The sequence below is a fragment of the Chiloscyllium plagiosum genome, unplaced genomic scaffold (genome assembly GCF_037043375.1).
Source record: "Chiloscyllium plagiosum isolate Xiang-an unplaced genomic scaffold, Cpla_swu_hap1 HiC_scaffold_49, whole genome shotgun sequence".
NCBI classification, from domain to species: domain Eukaryota; kingdom Metazoa; phylum Chordata; class Chondrichthyes; order Orectolobiformes; family Hemiscylliidae; genus Chiloscyllium; species Chiloscyllium plagiosum.
In genome coordinates, this window is record NW_028270187.1 from 8,198,429 (window position 1) to 8,217,316 (window position 18,888).

The window sequence follows — 18,888 nt, forward strand, 5'->3', positions numbered from 1 at the left end:
CTTCCAGCTCAGCGCTGTCCCATGACTTGTCCTACCTGCCTATCTTCTTTTCCAGCTATCCACTTCACCCTCCTCCCTGACCAATCACCTTCATCCCCTCCCCCACTCACCTATTGTACTCCATGCTACTTTCTCCACACCCACACTCTCCTCTAGCTTATCTCTCCACCCTTCAGGCTCTCTGCCTTTATCCCTGGTGAAGGGCTTTTGCCCGAAACGTCGATTTTACTGCTCATTGGATGCTGCCTGAACTGCTGTGCTCTTCCAGCACCACTAATCCACACCTCTTTCTCAGTCAGGTCGGGCCTGGCTGCATAAAAAAGGAAGGGGAGGCAGCTCTGCTCTCATTCAGCAGCGATTGGAGTGAAGAAGCGTGATGTCTGGAAGAGGTAAAGGAGGCAAAGGCCTGGGAAAAGGCGGAGCGAAGCGGCACCGCAAAGTGCTCCGTGATAACATCCAGGGCATCACGAAACCAGCCATCCGGCGCCTGGCTCGCCGTGGCGGGGTCAAGCGCATCTCGGGCTTGATCTACGAGGAGACCCGCGGGGTGCTGAAGGTTTTCCTGGAGAATGTGATCAGGGATGCGGTCACCTACACTGAGCACGCCAAGCGCAAGACAGTCACCGCCATGGATGCGGTGTACGCTCTGAAACGCCAGGGCCGCACTCTCTATGGATTCGGCGGCTGAGGATAAAGCGACCCTTTTCCAGCGAACCCAAAGGCTCTTTTCAGAGCCACCCAAACCCTCCCATAGAGAGCGGAGACCTGAGGACGGTTCTTTAACGTGTCATTTTGCCCAGACACTGATGCGGGACTATTGCGGTATTTATTTCATTGACCCGTCCAGAATACTTTCATGAGTTGTGATGCTGGGACACAGCGGATATTTTCATAGCCTGCTCTGTCCATGTGCCTGTTACAGACCGTTCAGGCGGCCATTAAGTTGTGTTTCGGCTGATTATAATCTGGTTGAAACAAAATATCGATTCGGTGAGCTTCTGTTATTTTATCGTGGTACAATTTCAAGATGTTTAACTCGGCGGGGTTATTTAATTGTTTCACGGCGGGTAGACGTTCGGCTGTTCAGTTTGTCTGGGCTGTTTTAAACCAGCCTTTTCTCCTGCCTGTTACAGACAGATCAGGCAATAATCCCGCCTCCTGTCCGCGCTGACAGCTAACTAGGTTTTAATCGATTACTATAAAGTATCTGAGTTGCGAATGAGTGGCGTAATATGTCTTAATATGTTATTTGATTTCAGGGTTTGAGAGGGTGATTTTGGCGGGCATTTTGAAATTCACCAACTGTCATTTCACGTTACCCAATCAGACTCCAACAATTCTTTTCCTGTCTTTTCTGTGCCTTCCGGAGCTGTTTCTCTGTGGGCTGAGGGACAGGGCTGTATCCAATCCCAGCTCTAGGGCGGGCTCTCCGTTCCCTTAAATAGGCAGCACCGCAGCATCCTCAGCATTGACAGTAGTAACCTGTGTGTTACAGCGAGTAGAAGAGAATGGCCAGAACCAAGCAGACAGCGCGCAAATCCACCGGAGGGAAAGCCCCTCGCAAGCAGCTGGCGACCAAAGCGGCCCGCAAGAGCGCTCCGGCCACGGGCGGAGTGAAGAAGCCTCATCGCTACAGGCCCGGCACGGTGGCTCTGCGGGAGATCCGCCGCTACCAGAAATCCACCGAGCTGCTGATCCGCAAACTGCCCTTCCAGCGCCTGGTGCGAGAGATCGCTCAGGACTTCAAGACCGACCTGCGCTTCCAGAGCTCGGCGGTGATGGCCCTGCAGGAGGCCAGCGAGGCTTACCTGGTGGGGCTGTTTGAGGACACCAACCTCTGCGCCATCCATGCCAAGCGGGTCACCATCATGCCCAAAGACATCCAGCTGGCCCGCCGGATCCGCGGGGAGCGCGCCTAAACGGAGCATAGCCGGCCCTACACATTCACCCCGAGAGAGAGAGAGAAAAACACAACGGCTCTTTTCAGAGCCACTAAACCATCCAGAGAGCGGGAAACGATGGGTTGCATTAGTATTGTAATTATAAAACAAGGAAGTAAATACGGAATTAGTTATAAGCGATATTGACATGGGCAGTGAAGTCATATATCTAATGAGATCTCCTGTATTCGCAGAATTTATTATGACAGATTGTGAAATATAATTTTAACGTCACATTGTGGTAGTAGATTATGAATTCCCGCAACTCTCCTTCTCTGTCGCGGTATTCATATGGCTTGTCGTTGGAGGATGGGAAAGATTTGGTGCTAAGAGATTGATTTGTAACGTGCGGACATAGGTCCTGTGCACTTCCTAAAATACGATACCAGAGTAAAGCATTGATGGGGAGTCAGTTAAACAACAAAGTTGCAGACAGCGGCAGTCAAGTTCCGACTACAGAGATCTCCGGTGATCGCAGATTTTGATATAATAGATTCCAGAATTTAACTAATGGGGGATGGGATAGAATTGGTGCCGAAAGATCAACGGCTCATTTTCAAATTTGAAAAGCCCAGTAACATGTAGAAAAGACGTTTTACAGAGGAGAATGCCTAGGTACTCAGACGTTGATTTGTCTATCGATTACAGAAGTGTAGTTTATACAATCTCACTTAACTCCTTCCCTCCTTTACAGCTGAAAAACATCACTCACGGGTATTTAATATGCTCTCTCTCTGGGGACAGAGAAGAAAGCCTGTCTCTGAACACACGAGTGAACAAAGTACAGTGGGAAAGGGACCGCTCAGTAGTATTTGCTATATCGACTGTGTACTTAATGCACTGGGTGAATTCAGCTCTTCCTGATGCAGTTGAAGGGAATGTGAAATAAAGTCAAACATTTCTCGTTCTGCAAGTACAAATTCACCATGTGCGTGCGTGTTTTGCCGAGGGATGGGGGTATGAGTGTGTTTGTGTGCGCGAGTGTCAAGGAGTATACGCGTACGTCTGTGTGGGGGTGCATGCCTGAGTGAGGGATAGTATGTGTGAGCGTATGAGAGAGGGTCTCTGTGAGTGCCTGTGTGTGGAGAAGTGTCTGTGTGTACTTCGTTCAAAAGCTGTATGAATCCAAGATTCTGTAAATTCATTTTTTTAGATTAGAATCAGTCTGACCATTGTGGCACAGAGTCTCACACACGGCAGCTTACAGCTTAAAGGCATTAGCTGGGCCAACGTGGCACCAGTTGTTCAGGTTCACTTGAGAATGTAACATTTAGTTGTTCTGCGATTTACATTTGTAAAAACTGAAACCAACATGGTCATTATAAAAGATTAGAGATTAACAGACAATCCAGGCCTTTTTAAATATGATTTCAGTAACATCACACTGTAAACGTTTGCGAAAAGTTGTCTTACGATCTTAGATTCCACAGGCACGTGAGGAAAGCTCCGAAAGCTAGTGCATACAAATAAACTTGTTGGGCTATAAGCTGATGTTGCGTGATTTTTAACTTTATACACCCCAGTCCAACATCAGCATCTCCAAACCACAAGCGTTCAATAACAAGACGATAGTATTTGAATGATCTCAGGTTCAAAGTTCAAGCTTCTCCACATTAAAAGTAAAATAAACCCAACAGAAATGACAGTGTAGCTCCCTTCACAGATGCTGTGAGTGGCTCTGAAAAGAGCCTTTGGGTTGTCAGATTCAAGAACACTTCACTTTTTAGCAGATCCAGCAGCGGCGGTTTTCTTGGGCAGCAGCACGGCCTGGATATTAGGCAGCACCCCGCCCTGAGCGATGGTCACCCCTCCCAGCAGCTTGTTGAGCTCCTCGTCGTTGCGCACGGCCAGCTGCAGGTGCCTGGGGATGATGCGGGTCTTCTTGTTGTCCCGGGCCGCGTTGCCGGCCAGCTCCAGGATTTCAGCCGTCAGATACTCCAGCACCGCAGCCAGATAGACCGGCGCTCCGGCACCCACACGCTCAGCATAGTTACCCTTTCTCAGGAGCCTGTGAACACGGCCCACCGGGAACTGCAGGCCAGCCCGGGACGACCGAGACTTCGCCTTGGCGCGACCTTTCCCACCGCCCTTTCCTCTTCCGGACATGGTCACAATCTCACAAGCACTTTCACAGAGAACGCTGCACTCCGCCCACATCGCGGTCTCTTATACCTTCGGGAGGAATGGTGGGGCGGCCATTTCTGATTGGTCCCATTGTCCAGCCCCGCCTAATGTTGTTTCAATTCCCAATCAGATATCTGCCTCATTCCCCAATCCGGGGAGGAAGGCGGAAAGTCCCGGCGCCAAATCATCAACCGCCTTCTTTCCAATTGGAAAATCCCGCCAATTTCCAAACAAAGGTGTGTTTTACATTGGAAAATGAAGTACAAAATACGGAGGAAGTTTTTATAAAATACTTGTACCTTAATTTACTTTTAGTTTATGAATGTATGCTTCACTCGATCTGTCTCTTCCTCATTTGCCGACCTGTATCCGTCCATTTCTGATCTCGAGTGGGTAATTTTCTAAACCTTAAGAAACTGAAAAGAAACAGGCCAAACACTTCAGTCCGCACTTGACTTCTCACTTCACATTTCAGTAGCAACCCGGCATGCTGATAAAGCAGCACACAACATTCTTCCGGCACAGTATCGATGGCGAACACGGTGTTTAGACGATATTTTAAAGCTGTCCTCCCTTATTGCTGTCGCTCTCAGATTCAGCAAAATCATCACATTTCAATCCGGCAGCTGTTTTGGTGTTCTCTTGATTCCCTTTGAAAACCTCTCACCGACGGCAGAAAGTGCTTTGCTTTTTGCATTCTGAAAAATCGGATTGCAATAAACCCGCGCACTGCAATTTTCTTTTTTAAAATCAGATGAAAATGCGTGAGATGAAAGATGAAACACGTATTATTTGCCAAGTTTAAAATCACACAGCACCAGGTCATAGTCCAACCAGCCAATTCGGAAGCACGAGGTTTCGGAGTGCTACTCCTTCATTAGGTGGCTGTTCGTAAGTTATGAAAATAAGTATTAACATTGTACCAGGGATTTTAGCAACTTTAAACTAAGATGAAAAAATGATTCTGTCTTTTAATCTGCCCACTATCTACAGGCAGGGAATAGGCTGTTTATGCTATCACCCCCCCCCCCCCACCGTACCTCATTAATTTGCAAACCCTTTTGTATAAACAAATATAGTACTAGGAGTAAAATTATCCGGTGAAGAATCATATGTAAACTAAAACGATGGTTCAGCTCTCTCTGGGAAGTTGTGGGTGGCCTTTGGGTTGTGGATGTGTTTGTTTCAATGCGGTACTTCACTTGGAGCTGGTGAACTTGGTCACCGTCTTTGTGCCCTCCGACACGTCGTGCTTGGCCAGCTCCCAGCAGCCGCACGGCGGTCTGGATCTCCCGGGAGCTGATGGTGCTGCGCTTGTTGTAATGGGCCAGGCGGGAAGCCTCCCCCGCGATGCGCTCGAAAATATCGTTGACGAACGAGTTCATGATGCTCATGGCCTTGGAGGAGATGCCGGTGTCGGGGTGAACCTGCTTCATCACTTTGTAGATGTAGATGGCGTAACTTTCTTTCCTGGTCCTTTTCCTCTTCTTACCGCCCTTCGCTGGCGCCTTCTTGATGATTTTCTTCGCGCCCTTCTTGGAGGCTTGCTGTGCTTTCTTCTCATCAGCCATAGCGCCGCTCACTCTCAGACACAGAATAAGGGAAAGCGGGCTCGGAGCTCCCTTTTTATAGACTGACGACGTCAGCAATGCTAATGAGGGATGGGGAATCCTGGTTCCTGATTGGGTGGCTTAGACGGAGTCATTCCCAAACACTCAGTTTCTGTGATTGGTTTGTGTGCGATCCAATGTGGATCTGTCAGAATCGACAAAATGTGAAGTGGATGGTGATTCTGTTCATGTCAGTCTGACTGAGGGAGATGTGTTTTGTGTCTGGAACACAGAAAGTGACTGTGGTATTGGCTCGGTTTCCTTTTGCTCGTTGTTGTGCTGATGTGGGAGTGGAAGGGTGTGTTTGCAGCTCAGCATGTCTGTTTCTGTTTTTATGTATGGGGGCTAGGATTAACAATGATTTTGCCACTTTTTCTCAGTGGTGAGCACTACTGCCTCACCGCGCCAGGGACCCTGGTTCGATTCCAGTTTTGGGCGACTGTCTGTGTGGACTTTGCACATTCTCCCCGTGTCTGAGTGGGTTTCCTCCGGGTGCTCAGTTTCCCTTTCACAATTCGAAGACGTGCAGGGAGTTGAATTGGCCATGCTAACTGCCCATAATGTTCCGGGATGTGTAGGTTAGTTGCATTAATCAGGGATAAATGCAGAATAATGGGGAATGGGTCTGGGTGGATTACTCTTCAGAGGGTCGGTGTGGACTTGTTGGGCCGAAGTGCCTAATTCTACACTGTAGGGATTCTAAGACTGTGAATGTTTTCTAGGTTTGGGGTTGATGGAATTCGTTCTCAACTGCACGGAGTTGGAGAGAGATGAAAAAAAAAGTCCCTCAAGAACCCCAAACTTTTCTTGAGTTATGGGTTGAAAATGTCTGTCTTGACTGTGGGATTAATATATTTCTGAGAACTTGATTGCTAACTGTGGGCCCAGAGACCGATATATAACTGTTTGCTCTGCAAGTAACTACAGTATATCAGAACCACGTTGCTACTCTTTTTATTTAGGAGTATTGAACTTTCACGCAGGGATTTAGAGCAATTCTCCTTCTCATACGAATGCCTGTTAACCAGCAACCGTTAGCATGCTATATATGTCTCACTTTAACTTTATATCTATCTTAGACATTTGGCATGAATTCAACACCAGAGGCTCTGGTCCTCTGTGTAATAGTCAATTAGTGTTACTTCAGGACAGGTTTAATTCTGTATCCATCAAACACTGATGGAAGCGGTAAAACTTTACACCATTTGCCTGCCACTTGGAAATGTTCCTCCAATCTGTGCCTATCCATTACTGGGAGGTTTTTGTTTACTCTATTTCACAGTCCTTACATGTCAGTATATTACTGGACTGTAACTCAAACCTTCTGAAGTGTAACCTGTTGTTTCTTATTCTGTAGGTGTCAGTCATTAACATAAGAATGTGTCTCATTTAGTATCTACAATTTTGAGTGTGACCACACACCACTTTAGACAGTCTCAGGTAGGACTCCCTCCCCTCCACAGCAAATCCTTACAATCAACTTCTGCGATTTGACAGTAAGTTTGTATTTATAACTGCAGCATTTGGCAAGAGGCAATATCTTGTACATTGCAGAAATTGGCAATAACAATTTACTGATGTTACATGTTTGTCAGTTTCTCACCAATGGATAGTTGCATTGTATCCTAACAATTTAATGCTTTGCAACTGACTCCATATTTCATTCTGTAACTGCCAGTTTGTTGTTTCTAATCTTGTTTTTACTCAGTTTCTGTCGATGAATGGCATGTGAGAGAGCAAATATCTTAACATTTCTAACTTTCAGATGAAATGAATGTTTTTTTTTCACTCCATCCCTGTTATATTACGGTGACTTGTAATTGAATCTGTCAGTATGTGGCCTGTGAGCACACACAGTAAGTTAGAGATAAAGCTAAAGGTGAATGTTGCCTCCCATTTCTGTCATGCAATTGCAGAGTATACACTACAGTTATGAATTTATTTCAGGATTTTGTCAGTTTAAATGTCTCAAAGTAGAGGACAAAAAGAATAATGAGAATTCTGTGACAGTTTTATCTGCCTGTGTGTACTTAGCTCTGAGAATATGTGAGTGCTATCAAAATGTACCTGTCAGTTTTTTTAATGAATGAGAACATTGTTTTAAACCTACACCTGTCAGTTTCTGCAATGTGAATGTTTATGTGCAGTTTTCATTCTGCACCTGAGTTTCAACTACATGAATGAATGAGTACATTTGAAAGTATCTATACCTTTCAGTGTGTGCTCTGTGAATAAATGAGTGTAATTACAATATTTGTCTCTGTTTAACATGACACTTGCCAGAAACTGCAGAAGCTCTTTTTATTTCAAATCTCTGTTGCTCAACATGCAAAAGTATTTATCATTTGCCATCCATGTCTGGGTAGCATGGTGGCACACTGGTGCCAGGGACCCAGTTTCAATTCCAGCCTTGGCTCATTGTGCAAACTGCACATAGATATGCTCCCCATGTCTGCATTGGTTTTGTTACAACAAACCTCTTTACTAATTTAAAACCAGCAACACAAAAAAGATTTAGCCCATGCAGTAATCTGTGAAAATTCAATAGACCAAGAACTCATTAAAGATTAACAGCTTTATTTATTAAAGTATAACAGAGAGTGATTAACTAACAACTACTTACAACTCCTTCCTCGAACCTATCTTCTATAATACTACTCTGATAGAACTCCTGATTAAGATTTACAAAACAAAACTTCATACCTCAAAACCAGGCAACTTTCGGTTCTTTTCTGTATTCCTTTCTTTTGTTCTTCTTGGAGATTGTGCTTCACAGGTCACTGATCGATAAAGGTACCTTTAAGAGAGCTATTTTTCAGGCAGTCATTTTACATGCTGGTGGTTTGGCAATTCTCCTCCCAACAGTTAATTTTTTTCCCGGTCTTGTACCTCCAGAGCATCGGCTTATAAGATTGTCAATATACTCAATTCATACTGGATTGGAATTTGGTATTTTCGGGATATAATTTAAACTGATTGGTTGAATTCAATTTTGTTTTTGTCTCCAGGCAAGCAGCTACTTGAGTTGTTTGACCAAATGTTACTTTTTTCTCAGAACACTTGGTGCTGTCCAGAAGTTCAACTGGCTTAAAGGTAGTTATACTCACGTCTTCATAACAGTTTCCTCTGGGTGTTCCAGTATCCTTCCACAGTCCAAATAAGCAGTTTAGCTGGATTATCCATGGTAAATTGCCCTATAATGGTGGAGGGTTGTGTTTGTGATTGGAAGCCTGTGACCAGTGGTGTATCACAGGGATCAGTGCTGGGAGCCTTGCTGCTTGTTATGTACATATTAACAATTGGATGTGAATGTAGAATGTATAATTAGTAAGCCTGCAGATGAATTTTTCATGTGGAAATATTACACGTTTCAGTGCAGCCTTGGAGTGCAAAGGGCCTGTTCCTGTGCTGCATTGTTCTTTGCTCTATGACATGAAAGTTGGTGGTGTTGTTAACAGTGAGGGAGATGGTCTCAGGCTACAGTATGAGGACATTGGGTACTGCAATGACAGATGGAATTTAATCCTGATAACTGTGAGGTAATGAATTTTGGGCGGTCTAATAAGGGAAAGAATTACACAATGAAGGATTGGTCCCGAGGGAGTACTGAGGAACAAAGAGACCTTGATGTTTTTTTAGATTAGATTACTTTACAGTGTGGAAACAGGCCCTTCGGCCCAACAAGTCCTCACCGACCCGCCGAAGCGTAACCCACCCATACCCCTACATTTACCCCTTACCTAACACTACGGACAATTTAGCATGGCCAATTCACCTAATCTGCACATCTTTGGACTGTGGGAGGAAACCGGAGCACCCGGAGGAAACCCACGCAGACACGGGGAGAATGTGCAAACTCCACACAGTCAGTCGCCTGAGACGGGAATTGAACCCGGGTCTCTGGCGCTGCGAGGCAGCAGTGCTAACCACTGTGCCACCGTGCCGCCCACTATAAGTCTATAGATCACAGAAGGTGTCAGCACAGGCAGACAGGCTGCTGAAGAAGGCATACAGAATGCTTTCCTTCAGTACCGGAGCTGTTGAATAGAAGAGCAAGGAAGTCTTATTACAACTTTATAAAACAGATCAAATACTGTGTGCAGTTCTGACTGCCACACAATTAGAAGGATGGGATTGGCTGGAGAGGATGCAGTGGGTTGGAAAGTCTCCTGAATAGGGGAGACTGTATGAGCTGGGTTTGGTTTCCTTGGAGCAGAGGAGGTTGAGGGAGGATCTGACTGAGATATACTAAATTGTGAAAGATGCAGACAGAGTAGATTGTGAGAACCTTTCTCCCCTTGGCAGATGTGTCTGAGACCAGAAGGCAAAAGTTGAAGTGGAGGAGAAAGCAGTTTAGAGGATATCTGAGAAAAATATTTTGACGTAAAGTTTGTAATATGCTGCCTGAGAGTGTGATGGAATACTCTCACAGCATTTAAACAGCATCTGGATATGCCCTTAAGAAACCAGGGCATAGTCGGCTATGGGCCAAGTGCCGGTAAATGGCATGAATGCAGTTTGGAGTTTGTTGGACATCATGGACATGGTGGACTGAAGGGTCTGTTTTTCTGCTGTATGACTCTATAACTATAAAATCCTTGTAAATGTTTTCTGCACCATCTCAAGTTTAACAACATTCTTCCTGGAGAAGGGTGATGAGCATTGTACACAATCTTGCAAAAGTGGCATCACTGACGTCTTGTACAGCCACCACATGACATCCCAACTCCTACACTCAATGTTCTGACCAATGAAGGCAAGCATGCCCAATGCCTTTTCACCGCCCTGTCTACCTGTGACTCGACTTTCAAGGAAATATGCACCTGCACCCCTCGGTCTCTTTGTTCAGAAACAATCCCCAAGACCCCACCATCAAGCGTAAAGGTCCACTCCTGGTTTGTCTCATCAAAATCTAACACCTCATGTATCCAAACTAAACTGAATTCTTCTCGCAAAAAGATAAAATGAGCAGCTCGGGGGTGGGGGTACACTTACCAGTGGTAAGCCACAGGGTACAGGTCTCTGGCACAGAGTCTGTGAAGCGGGGAGAGGAACATCGCATTAGTCATTGGGTTCTCCATAGTTAAAGGGACAGATAAGGTGTTCTGTAGGAAAGAGACTCATGGTTGGAGTGTTCCCTCCCAGGTGCCAGGGTGCATGATGTCTCAGATCATGTTTTTGGGATCCTTGAAGAGGAGAGGGAGCTGCCCCAAGTCATGGTCCACATAGACACTAACAACATAGGTAGGACAAGGGATGTGGATTTAAGGCAGAAAGTCAGGGAGCTAGGATGGAAGCTTGGAGCTAGAACAAACAAAGTTGTTATCTCTGGTTTGTTGCCTGTGCCACATGCTAGCGAGGTGAAGAATAGGGAGAGAGAGGAGTTGAACACGTGACTAAAGGGATGGAGTGGGAGGGAGAGTTTTGGATATCTGGTTAATTGTGGCTCACTCTGGGGTAGGTGGGACTTCTACAAACATGATGGTCGACACCTGAAGCAGAGGGGTACCTGGGGGAAGTTTGCTAGTGCTCTTTGGGAGGTTATAAACAAATTCAGTAAGGGAATGGGAACCTAAATTGTAGTTTCTGTGTCCAGAGGTTGAGAGTAGTGAGGTCAGAAATATGGTTTCAGTGTCACAGGAGTGCACCGGCAAACAGGAAAGTGGTTTGAAGTGTGTCTACTTCAATGCCAGGAGCATCCGGAATAAGGTGGGCGGCACGGTGGCACAGTGGTTAGCACTGCTGCCTCGCAGCGCCAGAGACCCGGGTTCAATTCCCGCCTCAGACGACTGACTGTGTGGAGTTTGCACGTTCTCCCCGTGTCTGCGTGGGTTTCCTCCGGGTGCTCCGGTTTCCTCCCACAGTCCAAAGATGTGCAGGTCAGGTGAATTGGCCTTGCTAAATTGCCCGTAGTGTTAGGTAAGGGGTAAATGTAGGGGTATGGGTGGGTTACGCTTCGGCGGGTCGGTGTGGACTTGTTGGGCCGAAGGGCCTGTTTCCACACTGTAAAGTAATCTAAAAAAAAAACTTGCAGCATGGGTTGGTACCTGGGACTTTGATGTTGTGGCCATTTCAGAGACATGGATCAAGCAGGGACAGGAATGGTTGTCGTAGGTTCCGGGATTTAGATGTTGCAGTATGAACAGAGAAGATGGTAAAAGAGGGGGAAGGTATGGCAAGGACAATATTACAGTGGTGGGAAGGATGTATAAGGACTCATCTAATGAGGTAGTATGGGCTGAGGTTAGAAATAGGAAAAAAAGAGAGGTCACTCTGTTGGGAGTTTTCTACAGGCCTCAGAATAGTTCCAGAGATGTAGAGGAAAGGACTGTAAAGATGATTCTGGATAAGAGTGAGTGTAACAGGGTAGTTGTTATGGGAGACTTTTCAAAATATTGACTGGAAATACTATACTTTGAATACTTCAGATGGACCAGTTTTTGTCCAATGTGTGCAGAAGGGTTTCCTGGCACAGTATGTAGACAGGCCAACCAGGGGAGAGGCAACAATGGATTTGATACTGGGTAATGAACCCGACCAGGTGTTAGATTTGGAGGGAGGTGAGCACTTTGGTGAAAGTGACCACAATTTGGTTATGTTTACTTTAGTGAAGGAAAGGGAGGTCGGTATACACCGCAGGGCAAGATTTATAACTGGGGGAAACGGCAATTATGGTATGAGTAGGCAAGACTAATGACGCATGGATGGGAAAAGAAACTGCAGGGGATAGGCACAATTGAAATGTGGAGCATATTCAAGGAACAGCTACTGCGTGACCTTGATTAGCACATACCTGTCAGGCATGGAGGAAGTGGACAAGTGAGGGAGTCTTGGTTTACTAAGGAAGTTGATCGCTTGTCAAGAGGAAGAAGGCGGCTTATATTATAATGAGACGTGAAGTTGCAGCTAAGGCGCTTGAGAGTTACAAGCTAGCCAGGAAAGACCTAAAGAGAGAACTAAGAAGAGCCAGGAGGGGACAAGAGAAGTCTTTGGCAGATAGGATCAAGGAAAACCCTAAAGCTTTCTATCGCTTTATCAGGAATAAACGAATGACTAGAATAACTTCCGGGCCAATCAAGGACAGGGGTGGAAAGTTGTGTTTGCAGTCCGAAGAGATAGGAGAAGTGCTAAATGAATATTTTTCATTGGTATTCACACGGGAAAAAGACAATGTTGTTGTGGAGTTACAGGCTATTGTGGAGTTACAGGCTATTAGACTAGATGGAATATAGGTTCACAAGGAGGTGGTGTTAGCAATTCTGGGAAGTGTGAAAATAAATAATCCCCTGACCAGATGGGATTTATCCTAGGATTCTCTGGGAAGCCAGGGAGGAGATTGAAGAGCCTTTGGCTTTGATCTTTGTTGTCATTGTCTACAGGAATAGTGCCAGAAGACTGGAAGATAGCAAATGTTGTCCATTGTTCAAGAAGGGGAGTAGAGACCACCCTGGTAATTATAAATCAGTGAGCCTTACTTCGGCTGTGAGTAAAGTGTTGGAAAAGTCTAGAAGAGACAGGATTTATAATCCTCTCGATAGGAATAAGTTAATTAGAAATAGTCAATATGATTTTGTGAAGTGCAGGTCATGCCTCAAAAACCTTATTGAGTTCTTTGTGAAGGTGACCAAACAGATGGATGAAGGTAAAGCAGTTGACGTGGTGTATATGGATTTCAGTAAAGTGCTTGATTAGGTGTTTTCAGTAAGGTTCCCAATTGTAGGCTATTGCACAAAATATGGAGGCATGGGATTGAGGGTGATTTAGCGGTTTGGTTCAGAAATTGGCTAGCTGAAAGAAGACAGAGGGTAGTAGTTGATGGGAAATGTTCAACCTGGAGTTCAGTTACTAGTGGTGTATCGCACGGATCTGTTTTGGGTCCACTGTTGACCTGGATGAGAGCACAGAAGGATGGGTTAGTAAATTTGTGGATGACACTAAGGTCAATGGAGTTGTGGACAGTACCAAAGGACATTGCAGATTACAGAGGCACATGGATAAGCTGCAGAACTGGGCTGAGAGGTGGCAAATGGAATTTAATGTGGAAAAGTGTGAGATGATTCACTTTGGAAGGAGCAATAGGAATAAAGAGTACTGGGCTAATGGTAAGGTTCTTGGCAGTGTAGATGAGCAGAGAGACATCCATGTACATGTGCGTAGATCCCTGAAAGTTGCCATCCAGATTGATAGGGTTGTTAAGAAGGCATACGATGTGTTAGCTTTAATTGGGAGAGGGATTGAGTTTTGGAACCTTGAGGTCATGCTGCAGCTGCACAAAACTCTGATGTGACTGCACTTGGAAAATTGCGTCCACTTCTAGTCACCGCATCACAGGAAGGATGTGGAAGTTTTGGAAAGGGTTCAGAGATGATTTACTGGGATGTCATCTGGTCTGGTGGGAATGTCTTATGAAGAAAGGCTGAGGGACATCAGGCTCCATTAGAGAGAAGAAGTTTGAGAGGTGACTTAATAGAGACACATAAAATAATTAGAGGGTTAGATAGTGTGGACAGTGAGAGCCTTATTCCTCTGATGGTGATGGCTGGCAAAAGGGGACATCGCTTTAAATTGAGGGATGATAAATATAAGACAAATGTCAGAGTAGTCTCTTTACTCAGAGTAGTAGTAGAGGCATGGTATGTTCTGCCTGCAACTGTAGTGGACTTACCAACTTTACAGGTATTTAAATGGTCATTGGATAAACATATGGATGAAAATGGAATAGTATACTGTGCTGTCATGTTTTATGTTCTATTATCTCACTAAATCTTTCCTACTCCATCGTTTCAAATTACGTTTATGTGATCGCATTGATTATTTGAGAAAATGGTATTGATTTTCTTGTATTTAATATCAGACTTCAAGGACTACTTGTAGGGCTACTTGTAGAAAATGAAAGTTAATTTGAAACAATGGCACAAGAAGCCTTTTTGGTGAAGATAGAGTCATAAAGAAAATCTGTTCCTGCAAGTTGGAGAAATGGAGAATGACGTTGGGCTAAAGGTGGGGATGGCAGCTCCTCTGCCACCATGATACATTGATGGAAATGGAATGCTGTCTGAGTGGGAGTAGAATTGTTAGCTGGATGTCTCTGACTGCTGCAGACCACAATGACTCCACATGAGAGTGATCATTTCCTGTTGTCTGCAGTGTATATGGAACTCCATAACTATCAGTCCCTGCTCTGCAGTTGTGATGTTTGTATTTTGAAATAATTCTGAATCAGTCAGTTGCTGTGTGCGTCTGCAGTAATTATTTTCCACTGTCAGGAACAACATTAGAAATTCCTGGAGAAACTCAGTTCTGAATAATAGTCACTGGCCCCAATACATTAACTCTACTTTCTATCAACAGATGATGCCGGACGTGCTGAATTTTTCCAGCAATTTCTACATTTGTTTCCAGCCCCTAGCATGTTCAGTTTTATTTGTCAGGCTTTGGCACACAATGGCTGTTTGGAATTCACATTATTTAATTGCCAAATGTGACAAAAATTCATTAAAGGTTTAACTCTGTCCTGCCCAATCACTAGTAAACTTAATAACACTGTTTCATCCAGTAAATTGGTGACTTTTGTCTGGTTTCCTTCTATCTCTGTATTTAACATCTACGTTATATATGGTTTTTGAAATGATGTTACCGTCTGATTTTCTTTTCCATCTTGATTTTAACTTTTAAAATGTCATATTAAATGTAGATTTAACGCCTTTCCCAGGCATCTATTTCAGATAAGAATTCAGTCTAAACCCCTTGAAAAATGGTGTAAAATATCAATGGGCTTGACAATATTAGGCAAGAACTTTCAAAAGCTGATTGGCAGCAGATGCTCGCAGGTAGAGTGATGGCTGGAAAATAGGAAACCTTCAAAAATGAGATAACAAGGGTCCAGAGACAGTCTGTTCCTGTTCGGGTGACTGGCAAGTCTGGAAGTGTAGGGAATGCTGGATGATGGAGAAATTGAGGTTTTGGTTAAGAGAAAGAAGGAAACATATGTCAGGTATAGACAGCAGAGATCGAGTGAATCCTTAGAAGAGGAAAAGACAGTAGGAGTATACTTAAGAGGGAAATCAGGAGGCCAAAAAGGGGGCATGAGATAGTTTTGGCAAATAATTTTAAGGAGATTCCCAAGGGATTTTATGAATACATTAAGGACAAAAGGGCAACTAGGGAGAGATTAGGGCCCCTCAAAGATCAGCAAGGTGGCCTTTGTGTGGAGACACAGAAGATGGGGGAAGATACCAAATGAGTATTTTGCATCAGTGTTTACTGTGGAGAAGGACGCAGAAGATATACAATGGGGAAAAATAGACGGTGACATCTTAAAATGTCCATATTACAAAAGTAGTATTACTGGATGTCTTGAAACGCATAAAGATGGATAATCCCCCAGGACCTGATCAGGCGTACTGTAGAACTCTGTGAGAGGTTACGGAAGTGAGGTTGGCTAACATGGTGCTACTATTTAAGAAAGGTGATAAGGAAAAGCCAGGGAACGATAGGCTGGTGAGCCTGCCATTGGTGTTGGGCAAGATATTGGAGGGAATCTTGAGAGACGGAACTTACACGTATTTCGACAGTCAAGGTCTGATTCCGGACAGTGAACATGGTTTTGTCCAAGGGAAACCATGATACACAAACTTGATTGAGATTTTTGAAGAAGTAATGAAGAGGATTTCCCCATGCGAGACTGGTTAGCAAAGTTAGACCTCATGGAATACAGGAAGAACTAGCCATTTGGAAACAGAACTAAAAAACCCAAGTGGCAGGTTTTTCATGTAGAGGGTGGTACATAAATGGAATGAACTGACAGAAGAAGTGGTGGAGGCTGGTACAATTGCAACTTTTAAAAAGCACCTGAATGCATATATGAATAGGAAGGGTTTGGAGGGATATGGGCCGGATGCTGGCAGGTGGAACTAGATTGGGTTGGTTTATCTGGTCTGCATGGACGAATTGGACTGAAGCTGTACATCTCTTTGACTCTATGATTGATGATGGTAGAGCGGTGGACGTGATCTATAAGGACATCAGTAAGATGTTTGACAGGTTTCCTCGTTGTAGACTGGTTAGCAAGGTTAGATCAAATGAAAATCGCAGAGAACTAGCAATTTGGACACAGAATTGACTTGAATGTGGAAGACAGAGGGTGGCGGCGGAGGGTTACCTTTCAGACTGGAGACCTGTGATCAGTCATGAGCCACAAGGATCAGTGCTGGGTTCACTGCTTTTCATCATTTATATAAATGATTTGAATGTGAACATAAAAGGTTTGCAGATGACACCAAAATTGGCGGTGTAGTGGACAGCAAAGAAGGTTCCCACCGAGTACAACAGGATCATAATCAGATGGGCCAATGGGCTGAGCAGTGGCAGGTAGAGTTATTTCAGATAAATGCTCGGTGCTGCACTTTGGAAAGGCAAATCAAGGCAGGAGTTATATACTTAATGGTAAGGTCCTGGGGAGTATTAATAAACAAAGAGACCAGAGAGTGCAGGCTCATAGTTCCTTGAAAGTGGATTCCCTGGTCGATAGGATAATGAAGAAGACATTTAGTATGCTGTTCTTTATTGGTCAGAGCATAGAGTTTAGGGGTTCGGACATCATGTTGATGCTGTACAGGTAATTGGTTCAGCCGCTTTTGGAATATTGTGTGCAATTCTGGTCTCCTTCCTATCGGAAGGATGTTGTGAAACATGAAACATTCAGAAAAGATTTACAAGATGGTTTCCAGGGTTGGAGTGTTTGAGTGAAAGGGACAGGCTGAAGAGGCTGGGGGTGTTTTCCCTGGAGTGTTAGAGGCTGAGAGGTGACCTTATAGTATTTTATAACCTTTATAAAATTCTGACCTTTATAAAATCAGGAGGATTATGGATAGACTAAATAGACAAGGCATTTTCCCTGAGGTGGGGGAGTCCAGAACTAGAGGGCACAGGTTTCAGGTGAGGGGGAAAGTTTTAAAAGGGACCTAAGAGGCAATGTTTTCACGCAGAAGGTGGGGTGTGTGTGTGTGTGTGGGGAATGAGTTGCTAGATGAAGTGGTGGAGGCTGGAACAATTCCAACATTTAAAAGGCATGTGGATGCGACATGAATAGGAACAATTTAGAGGGATGTGGGCCAAGTGCTGGCAAACGGCATCTGTGTTGGCTAATGGGATTTGATTAGTTTCGAATATCTGGTTGGCATAGGTGGGTCAGACCGAATGGTCTGTTTCTGCGCTCTACATCTCTAAAACTCCATGGCTGTGATTTATAACAATTATTGGCAAATGGGGTGATGCACGTAAAGGATGGTGAGAGAAAGAAAAAAATTAATTCCTCCGAGGGAGTTGACTCTTGATTTGAAAATTTCTCTCTGGAAATTGAGTCAATGTGTGTCTAATTCAATCTGCTCTGTAACTGTGGAAATGATGTTCTTCAGTCTGATTGTAGTAACATACCTGCTGTTTGTTAGAAGGAAGTGATCACGCTTGGCTTTGTACCGAGGACATATTACACAGTCTTGGTCCTTCAAGTAATTGTCTGGAGGGAGACAGAAGAGACATTGTCTGTAAATCAACATTAAGTCAATGGAATAATTTAATAATCATTTGGCTGTTCTTCCTTCAAGACAGCAATTCCAACAGGATCAAAGGGCTGATTCTAGTATTGGCCTGAGCTGCTCTTTGGTGACTGTATAAAAAAACTGTACCAATTTGTCGAGAACCAGATACTAACCAACTCCTCTACAAATGGGATGGGATAATCTAATGCAAGTGCGTGTCTGGATATGAAAGTTTCCTTATCTATCCATACCTGTCAGTTCCTGCTCAGCGAATGTGTGAAGACAATTATCAAGATGAACCTGTTAAATGCTGCTCTGTGAACATCTGAGTGTAATTATCAAACTGTAATTATCAATCCATATAATCTGCGCAAATATGCGAGTGAATACAGTTATCAATCTGTCCCTGTCACTCTCTGGTAAATATATTTACATTTTCTCACCACAGAGACAAATAGGGACAGACTGATAACTACACTCATACATTCATATAGCATAAACCGACAGGTGCAGATTGGTAACTGAACTTGTGTATACACATAGAGGAAACTGCCAGGGACTGGTTCATAAATACATTTCACACATTTTAAATAAATACGATCAGTCCCTATGTGTTTGTCTGATGTGGATATGTGAGTTTAGTTATCTATATATACCTGTCAGTTTCTGTCCTGC

At 44.3% G+C, this 18,888-nt stretch overlaps 3 protein-coding genes and 1 pseudogene across 3 annotated transcripts; 2 read left to right on the top strand and 2 right to left on the bottom strand.

Moving 5' to 3' along the window:
• Positions 1-376: 376 nt before the first annotated feature.
• Positions 377-688, top strand: LOC122544614 (histone H4-like). Its single transcript, XM_043683934.2, has one exon. It carries the CDS (start codon positions 377-379, stop codon positions 686-688), a length of 312 nt encoding a protein of 103 aa, XP_043539869.1.
• Positions 689-1,507: 819 nt separating this feature from the next.
• Positions 1,508-1,919, top strand: LOC148135468 (histone H3). The gene has a single exon (XM_087984842.1). It carries the CDS (start codon positions 1,509-1,511, stop codon positions 1,917-1,919), a length of 411 nt encoding a protein of 136 aa, XP_087840968.1. The 5' UTR covers position 1,508.
• Positions 1,920-2,058: 139 nt separating this feature from the next.
• LOC122544558 (histone H2A-like) lies at positions 2,059-4,089 on the bottom strand. The gene has a single exon (XM_087984834.1). The coding sequence runs from the start codon at positions 4,044-4,046 to the stop codon at positions 3,657-3,659; it is 390 nt and encodes a 129-aa protein (XP_087840960.1). The 5' UTR covers positions 4,047-4,089; the 3' UTR covers positions 2,059-3,656.
• Positions 4,090-5,262: 1,173 nt separating this feature from the next.
• On the bottom strand, positions 5,263-5,697 carry LOC122547788 (histone H2B 1/2-like; annotated as a pseudogene).
• Between the last annotated feature and the right edge of the window lie 13,191 nt (positions 5,698-18,888).